This window comes from Papaver somniferum, unplaced genomic scaffold (genome assembly GCF_003573695.1).
Source record: "Papaver somniferum cultivar HN1 unplaced genomic scaffold, ASM357369v1 unplaced-scaffold_132, whole genome shotgun sequence".
NCBI lineage: Eukaryota > Viridiplantae > Streptophyta > Magnoliopsida > Ranunculales > Papaveraceae > Papaver > Papaver somniferum.
The window spans coordinates 21883627-21893843 of NW_020622381.1; the positions used below are offsets into that span (position 1 = coordinate 21883627).

At 40.7% G+C, this 10217-nt stretch overlaps 1 protein-coding gene across 1 annotated transcript; it reads left to right on the forward strand.

Annotated features, from left to right (window-relative positions):
* Window positions 1–6544: 6544 nt before the first annotated feature.
* Window positions 6545–7771, forward strand: LOC113332913 (putative F-box protein At3g16210). Its single transcript, XM_026579412.1, has one exon. The coding sequence runs from the start codon at window positions 6545–6547 to the stop codon at window positions 7769–7771; it is 1227 nt and encodes a 408-aa protein (XP_026435197.1).
* The last annotated feature ends 2446 nt before the right edge of the window (window positions 7772–10217 follow it).

A 10217-nucleotide genomic window follows, 5' to 3' on the forward strand; every position in this document is an offset into this window, starting at 1 on the left:
CGTAGATATAACGCAAATTTAGAGAAATCCGGCAATACTGAACCTGCTTTAGAGAAGTCTGGCGATACTGGACCTGCTTTAAAGAAGTCCGGAGATACTGAACCTGCTTTAGAGAAGTCTGGCGATACTGGACCTACTTTAGAGAAGTCTGGCGATACTGATCTTCTTGAAAGTGAGGATAAGGATGACGAAGGATCGTACGGCGAAGGGAGCGTCTCCAAGTGTAACAGAGAGCCTGATCGTTCCAGCGAGTTGGGAGACAAAACTGTGACGGATACCAACCTTGAGGTTGATGGAAATGATGATGCAAGGACTACTAGAGAGGTTACATCTACGGTTGTAGATGTGCTTCCCTTTAAAGAACCTCCTGCTACCGACAAGGCATTAGTTGTGCACTCCACCGCTGCTGGGGTTATTTTTGACCCTCTTTTCGACGCCCCTTTCGTAGATCATGTGCTGGTTGGAGGATTCAGTGTGCCAGCTAAGTATGAAGAGTTATACACCAAGATATGGAAGAAGCATGGTCACATCACCACTTCCAAGAAGCTTAAAGGTCGCTTTGCATTATTTAAACGTGTCGAAGAAGCTTTATCCTCCATTTATGGCATGATCATCGTGACTGGGCGCACCGTTTCTGAAGAGATAGTTTCAAACTGGGAGTTCCACCGAGATGTCTTCGTGAAGTATGAGTTTAACGCCTCTTGGTTCTATGAAAGATTATCTGAAATTCAGAAGTTGCAAGGCGAGATGGAGGATGTTCCATCCATGGACTTCATTACTCAGCAAGAGGCAGAAGTCGAGAAATTGTCCCAGGAGTTGAAGCTAAAGCAGACCGCTCTCCAGAACATGAAAGACGCCTTTACCAAGAAGAACGAGTTGTTGTTGGACGACTTCCCTTGAATAATTTACGCGTTTCCTTTATTCTTAGGTGTTTTTGACTGACGTGAGGAATTCCTTTCATGGTCTGATGATTTTCTCTCTCTTTTTTTTTTTTTGGTTTTGAACTAGTAAATGATTGCTTTTATGAAGATATTTGAATTTGATTTTGGGATAATTTATGAGTAGTTTTTTTTTAGAGAAATTATGACTGGACCGACTGTTCAAACAGAAATTCCAGAAATTCTTATTTTTGAATGCTAAATGATGTAACTTAGAGAAATTGTGTATGGTGCACGAAGATTGCAAACGTTGCACGAAAGGAAAACATGTAAAGTGAAACATAAAAATGGAGATTGAGAATAATGACTTCATCCTCAAAATGGGACGTGTGCCTTGAGTCCCCAACAAACTTCCAAAAGATTTTTGGTACAAATAATTGTTTTAACGAGACTTACTTGTTAGTGAGGTTCCAATGAACGAAATTGAGAGTTCCCAGACACTTGCTTAAATTCCAAGTTGCGACTCGAGTTGTCGTAACACGCCTCGGATGATGACCTCTGCTAATGAAAAGTCACCAGCTGATTCGATCTCTCCTGTGGAACTACACGTCTTGGACAGTGGAAAGATTTCCAGTTCGTAGACGTAGCTCCCCTGAATTAATTTTCTCCCAGACGATGCGTTTCAGGCCGTTGCATTCACTGGTGTGGTGATGGATGAACTGTGATAATGGAAATATCTTGGATCGATCATCTCTTGGTCAGTTGGTGAACGCCATACATGAGGTAGTTGGACTACTCCATCTTGCACCCAAACTTCCAGTAGCTCCAGAACCTTCCTTATTGGAAATGGGAAGTGCGGGTACCCCGAGTCTCGTTTTTCTTGTGTTTGCAGATGTTGTCGTGAAAACTCTTGCGGGTTTTGATGCAAGGCTCGTTTTGAGAGTGGGGCCGAGATGTGCGTTGACATAGATGCGTATCGCTTGGTTTGGCGATTCTGCTGAAGGGCAACTTCTCTCGAGGGTCCCGTAGCACTGCGACGCGGTTGAACCGAGTACCGTTCATTAGTGAGGCTCTTGTCTTCATGGAGGGCTTGGAAAATATCCCCTTCGTCAGGTGCTTCTCTGCTCAGCAAAGTCGGAGCGGTCGTGGCTGCGGATTGTAGTACAACTTTCTGAACTTCCGCAAGAGTCTTGAGATATAGACTTTCCAACATAGTTTCGTAAGACGGTCCCCTGCTCTTATTCCGCGGATATTGTGATACTCCTGATGAGTTCCTTTCCTTGTGAAACTGTTTCGGTTGTTTGTTATCGGCTGGATTTCGTTGAGCACTTCCTTTCGTTTCATGTTCGATGCGGTTACGTATTTCGTCTGTATCATTGTTGGTGGAAACACGAACTTCAGATAAAGGTCCGATGTCATCTTTATCGTTGGAGGTATTCTCCGGACGAGCGCTGGCTAACTCCTTCCACAACCGGTTTACTATACTCCTTAAAAGACAGAGCGTCTCGTCTTGCCGTCTTGCGACTTCGGCCTGGTTTGTGAGGACATCTTCTAATATCCTGGTCACACCTTCCATGGTGATTATGCTCCGATCGTTCACGACTCTCGGAGAATTCGGATGGCGGAGATACATTACAAAGTGGAAGTTGAAATTGGTGATTGAAATGAACTTGGGATAACGAATGTGTTCAGACCTAAAAACCACCCTCTCGAATTCGAGAAAAATCGCAAATGAAATTGATCTTGCAACCGAGAGATTAACCTCCCGCTGTGGCCGCCAATTGTTTTGGGGTAAAAACTGATTCTGCTGTTTTTGGTAATTTGGGGTGTGTTGATGAGAAACGAGTTCAAACTCTAAACAAATGCACTGCACGATAATGCTTTTAGGTTCGAGAAATCAATCTGTAAGACTCTGGCCTAAACCAAGAAATGGACGTTCCAGATTCAATTCGGTCACAAGGTGAAGGAGAAGGGTTGATCTTAGGGAGGGAAGTGGAGAAGGTGTTTGAGATCAGAGTGTTGAATTACGAAGGTGTGGATGTTTATGACTTGTGTATCAGAAAATGGTTTCTGGCTACTTGTGTTGATAACACCTGTGTTCTTCTTTCGAAATAGATTGAAAATCTATTTATACAAGTCATTGAGCGCACCCTGATCCCTTAGGAAGTGGAGGAAGTGAAGTAGTGGAGAAGTGGGTTTGTGCGTAAGGTAGTGATCATCGTGTTTCCATTATGAGGGAAGACTGATCACACATTCTTCCACCACTCTCATTACTATTAACCACCCGTCTTTCCTGACATGTTGTCGCAATAGACGCGTTGCACGCCGCACGCTGTAAACCTCCAGACCAATACCCTAGTAAGCATCCCCCCCAGTTTGTGGCATGTTTGATGTCTCAGATAAGTGGGTCAAGTTGTGGGACCCGCCGCGGAGAATAACATGGTGCTATTAGGTAAAACGACTAAGTCGTTTATGAGGCCGATATAAAACACGTATGTACTCGATGCATGTGAAGCACCGCTTTTAAGAAGCTCAAACTAATCGATGCATATAAAGCATCGCTTTTAAGCAGCTCAAACTAAGCGATCAATAAGTCGCGGATAAACGTCTTAAAGGAGGAAGCATGATCGACCACCTTTGGGTGATCGTTTGGTGGCTCTAGGGACACACCATTAATTGACCGATCGCTGATCATGAGGGAGGGATGGCTGGTGATTGCCATGCTAGTTTGTTTGTTCGCTAGAAATAAATCTATGTCGTCCAACCAGGCTAGCAAAGTTGGGTGGACGAAATGAATTGCGGCAGTTATATGTTGCCGTTAATGTAATTCAGGGTTTGAAAGCCGTGTAGCCCACCCTCTTTGGGCGTGCGTTTCGAGGCATTGAGCCTTAGGTCGAACAGGTCGAACGACCATATGTGAAGGTGGCTCGCTGGTGTGAACGTTGATACCTCCTGGACCATCTAGAATTAGATCTAAGCCATTCAAATAGACTGGAGAACATGGATGGTCATGATCAATTTGCGGCAGTGACATACAACCGCAAACACTAATTAGGGTTTCGAAGTTACGCGTTCACCCTACTTTGGGTGAACGATTCTATGCATTCCAAGCTTGCTATGAGCAAGTCGATCGGCCAACGATGGAGTTGGGTCGACGGTGAACACGTTAACACCTTGTTGGCTGTCTGAAAATGGATCTACTTCGTCCAACTAGGCTGGCGAAGATGGGCGATCGTGATTGATTTGCGGCAGTAATGCGTTGTCGCAAACACCGATTAGGTCTTCAAAGAAGCCGTGTCCACCCTAGTTCAATCGAATGATTTGGTGTGCTATTAAATTCTCATGAGCAAGTCGATTGGCAGTGAATAATATTGGGTCGGCGGCGAACGCATTGGTACTTCTTTCATCGTTTGGAGTGCGATCTAAGACGTCCAACTAGGCTGGCGAAGTTGGACGGGTATGATAGCTTTTGAGACCGTTTTTTACGGTCTTAGCTCGTTCGAGCTATTCTTGTACATCACGATCTCCCATGTTTGGGATCGGCGTTCAAAGCACTTTGTGGCTGAGGGAATGGGACTCGATCGGCTAGGGAACTTGTGGGACCGCCGGTGGTCACTGCGGTGATTGCCTAATTTTGTTAGGAGTAAACAATGCTTGTTAAATCATGCGGCCAAGTTTTGTGGACGTGATCGTTTCTGAGACTGACATTAACAGTCTTGATTTTCTTTAAAAATAAATATGTGTTCAATCATGCCAACTTTAATGAAAAAGTGTATGCACGCACTGATCTCTTTGTCAGAGAGATGTAGCATGTATGATTATTTTTGTGCAGATCCCAATACTAGCATTTCAGGAGATTCATGCTACTCTGCTGAGAGTGAGCATTGATCGCCATGTCATGTCAGTATTGAGAGTTCGGTTGGGAACATAGCACATGAAAATACTAGGCAATTCATGCATTAATTGATAATGCTAATAAAAAATAGAATCTACAAAATATTTGAGATTGCTGTTGCACGCACCATTCTGAGTGAATTTCATGTATATGTTCATACTGAGTTGCTTCGAACGAGTGAAGAGGTTTTTTTTGCACTCATCACTTCTTTTAAAATGGATTTACCCCTTGCAGGGTGATTGCATATTAAATACTGGTTTTACAATTTTAGCCCTGAACTAAAAACCACCACCAACACTAGCATTTTTAGGGGCGACCCTAAAAGAATTAGGTGCAAATTTTTATTCCCAACCCATAGACAAGGTTATGGGATGTCCTAATGGTTTGGAGAATACCTAAATGCCCTTATATAAACGGTAGTTTAGGATTGGTTTTAGCAACCGATTATGATTGTGTTCTTTTTTTCCTTTCTTTGTTTTGAAAAAAATAAATTTGGGGCTACTATCATAATCGGTATATAATAAACATCACACAACTACCGATTGTGAAAGTAGAGAAATCCCAAGTTTCATTTGTTTAGCAAAAATTGAATTTGGGACTATTAAAACAATCGGTAGATTATGAACATCACGAATCTACCGATTGTAAAAGTTGAGAAATTTAAAATTTGGGGATACTATCACATACCGATTGTGAAAATAGAGAAATTTCAAATTCCATTGGTTTTTGAAAATTTTGAATTTGGGGCTACTACCACAAGGGGTAGAAAATGAACATCATGAAACTACTGATTGTACAATCAGTAGATAATAAACATCACGAAACTACCGATTGTGAAAATAGAGAAATTCAAAATTCTATTGGTTTTTGAAAATTTTGAATTTGGGACTACTACCACAATCGGTAGATAAAGAACATTATGAAACTACCGGTTATGTGTGTAGAGAATTTGAAAATTTAAGAATTTTGACAAAATCCAATTTTGGGACTTTTTGTAATCAGGAAGTTAAACGAGCTTCATTTATTGCCGATTGTAATCGGAAGCTAAATAAACTACATTTACTACCGATTATGTTTGTGTAGAGAATTCGAAAATTTAAGAATTTTGACACAATCAAATTTTGGGACTACATTGTAATCGGAAGCCAATTAAATGTCATTGTCTACCAACTAAGATATATTTTGGCTAATTATTTTACAATCGGTAGATGTGGTATCCATTATCTACCGATTCTGGGTAGTTTGGCCATTAAAAAAATTCATGATCTTCTCCCGATTGTAAACTTAACTATGGATTTTGGGTAGTTTCTCCCGATTGTAAACTTAACTTACCGATTATGAAGGGTAATTTGACAATTAAAAAAACGGAAATAAGGGATAGCTTCATTTTGTGTTTGGATGACCCGTTTTTATCTTATGTATCGCTCCTAATTCTTTTGGGGTCGCCCCTGTAAATGCTAGGCTTCCCTAATGGAGCCAATTCTATTTATTTGTAGTCTGTCTCGGGAACTTCTATGTCTTGGGAACTTCTATATTCTAGAATAGTTGAAAGCCTATATAACCATGGCAGTCTTTTTTTTCTTTAATGCGAAGCACAGCAATCTATTCATTCAATTTATTTAACACAAAGTGCATCAATTGCTGTTGTTTCTTCTCTACGCACTACGTTTGAGGAGTCTTGGAAATACATACACTGCGGAATTGTTAGCAAGGCACTTATATTCGATTTGGTTGTTTGATTCTTCTTCGTTAAAATTTGTAATATATAATGATGAGTACTCTTGTATCTGGCCATCCGTCTGAGTTATCCAGAAGCAAACGTAGTTATCAGGATACCAGGAATGGTGTTTTCCAGTATGTTTCTGATCATCTCATCTATGAAATACTCTTAAGAACTCCCGCTGAGTCTTTATTAGTACTCAAGAGCGTGTGCAAGGATTGGTGTTCCATAATTAAGGATCCTAATTTCATCAGACAACATTGTGATCACCATATGACCAAGGAACAATCAATTGGTTTGGTATCTCTGCTTGAAAGAGAAGATTGTTCGGGTATCTACGATCTCACCAATATTAACAAATTGTGCAAAACAGGGAACGAATTTGGCAATTTGGAGAGGCAGAATGAGCAGTTACAATTGAGCACACATGCGGATGGAAGGCTCTTGAAAATCACATCATGCAACAGTTTTGTATGTTTTCATACAGAATTCCCTCTGCATATGTGGAACCCAGTTACAAGGGAATTAATGATGCTTCCAAAACCTGGAATCCGTAATAACAAAGAGGTGGCCACCGGATGTGGATTTGGATTTGACGCATCGCATAATGAATATAAAGTTATTCAGTTATACAAACGTGTTGATGACTCTACGTTGGGCTATGAAGTTTTAACCTTAGGTACCGCCATGTCATGGAGACGTCCTATCCAACAAAAAGATAGCCTTCTTCATCCGAATTTCTGGGAGTTTGAGTCTGGTCAAGAAGCAATATTTGTAGAGGGATCATTATATTGGCATGCTACCGAACACATATTGTGTTTTGATGTTACGACCGAAAGGTTTGAATTGATTCAGGTACCTGATAGGACACATCTAAAGCTGGGATCGTATTGCGAGCTATTGGTAGGATTTGATCGTAAGAGTCTTTGTTTTATGAGCCACGATGAAACTCATGAAATGCTGCATCTATGGAAGATGCAGCAGAGGCACTGCTCTGACAAGAAAAGTATATGGATTAAAGGTTATAGTATCGATGTAAGTTTTATAAGTGTTCCAGATACTCACATCACTCCGGTATGCATTCGAGGTAAGAAAATTTATCTAAGATACGGGAACGGATTGGCTTGTTACGATACGGAAAGTCAAGCATTTGTGAAAGCAGTTTTCAGAAACGGAGGTGCTGATTGCTGTGAGTTTGTTGCCTACACAAAGAGCATTGTTTGTCTGAAAGATATAGTTGGCTCTTCTTTTGTTTCGTCTCTTGAGCCAAATTGTTAACACATTTTCCTTGAATGCTTGTTCATGTTCACACACTGTTATTCATCGATGATTTTAGATTTAATATTTCGATGGCTTCTTGTTTCTTAAACTGAGTCTTATGTTTTCTTTTTTCTTACTATCGAATTAGATAAAGTACAACACTGGACTTGTTGAGATGAAAACTCACATGTAGCAGATGTTTCAACTTCTAATTAACCACTCTTTCTTTCCCTAGCTAGTGGTAGCTAGTTAAGTTGCACATAATATATCAAAAAGGAAGCAAACAATTGTAATTCAGGAACGGGAACTTGTGAAGAGGCAACAGAGAAACCAGAAGCTGCCTGCTTTAGTAGGGCAGAAGATATGTCTGAGATGTGGGAGCTGGGGGCTCCACAGAGAGGATGGCAAGGATGGCCCTCCTGCAACAATTAATAGAAAATCAGTTAGATAACCATCTTTTTTTCTCTTTTTTTTTTCCACGGCAAAGGTTAAGATTTTATAGAAGAAGCTTACTAGAAGTAAGCAAAGTACATCCAAGAACAGGAGGAACCGATGAAAACACCAGCCTCCAAACCAAACTAAAAACAAAAGGCAAACTAATAAAGATTACCTAAAGAGTTGTCCTCAATTAGACATTACAGTCTAAGTCATATGATATGAGCCCCTAATTGCGCGGTAAGGGTATTTAATCGGCCGTTTGAAACACCGTGAGAAAAAACCCGATATTTAAACGATGGTTTGTAACCCCGTGAAAAAAGAAGATGGTATGCAACACTTACGTGTGAATCTACAACTAATGAATTATACTTAAATGGCCGTTGAAGCTGCAATCCGTCGATTTTATTTTTATTGGTCAGTGCATCAAAGTATCTGAAGCGACAATTAAGCTTTCTCAAACTTACAGTGTTCAGGACCAGCCCAAGCATTTTGATTCGTAGTAACTGATCCGAGCAATAACAAAAAATCAGTAATTTTCGTCATATTCCCAATTAAAGCACTCACCATCCCCATTAGCTCCTCGCATGAAGCACAACATAAGGAGAGAGTATCAACAGTTATTAAACAACTGAGTCCTTGAGAAACAAAATAATGCAGAATCAAGGATCCCCAAATGGAAATGAGACTATTGAACTAAGACAGATTTGGATCTGAACCCAAATGTGTGTACTAATTTGATGCAAGAGCATCTCCTCATACTGACAATTGACGAGAGTTCCAGTTGACTAGACCGCTGGGCTTCAAAAAAGATTTGTGCTCCCACTTCAGTTTTATTTGCATCTACCTTATTGCTCCAAATTTTACTCTGCAATAGATGAAAAAGATTTGCTGCATCTTTTTCATCAATCAGCGACTTTAAGCTAACCAGACCAAACATAAAAGTAGTGTGCAAGAAGGAAGGGTGTAGGTTAGCTTAGGGCCGTAGGGGATCTAGGCTTTTAACCAAACTTTGTTTTTTCGAAAAACTTAATCAACATACTTTGTGAAAAATGCAGTACCAAAGACTGGGAAAATCAAACCTCAAAATGCAACAACACACCTCTTGCAAAAGAAATATCGATCATATCTGATATATGATATATCACTTTGGGGTTCTCGTGACCTACGTTTTCTGGGTGCTTCTAGGGAACAGAAAACCACGCGACAGATATGTGATCGAAAATAATAGCATGTGTCAACCCCTCCAGTTGCAATGAAATCCTGCACAGTGGATGATCAGAAAGGTCAGACTCGTAACTAACTACATGAGAATTGCCAAAGTAGAGGCTAGTTAAATGAATATCGGAAATTAAGATCCAAAAATGGACTTACTTCTGCAATTGTAAGACCATGGTATTAGGGAAGCGTATAGTTGTACCTTGGATGGATGTATATTAACTGGCAAGATGCCAGGTCTGTTAGTTTTGTGAAGGGGATGGTTGGAAAGCTGGGTGTACCTTTCAAGGGCTTCGACAGAGCTAATGTGGAAGGAATCTGGAAACAAACGAACACATACAGGTCATCGCTTCTAAAAGCAGCAGAATGAACTCCTAACGACGCTTTTTGAAGCAAAACGATCTGGAATACTGCTGAGAACATTAAAAACAGTACCTGGCGCTTTTTCCACTGCTGTGTAAGTACAGTATTAAAGTCGGTAATATGTGCAATAATATCAGCTGAAATGCCAGGGCCTGATCTCTTCCCAATCATGGTACATATTCACATCCTACTATCCTAGGCAGCTGCAAGCACAAAGATTATAGGGCAACTGGTAATATATGGAAATGCTAAAAATACTTGGAACAATTTGACCTCATTACAAATGGAACAAGCACCTCCTTTCCCGTTGTAAAATGTGGAATCAATTGCAGTGGAAGCTGTTGATGCTGGCAACGGAACACGTCTTTCTGCCGGAGTCAGCAGTGTCCTTGCTTCATCCCTTTTCTTTTTCAGCCTTGCTCACAGCAAGCAGCATCATGCTGTCAAC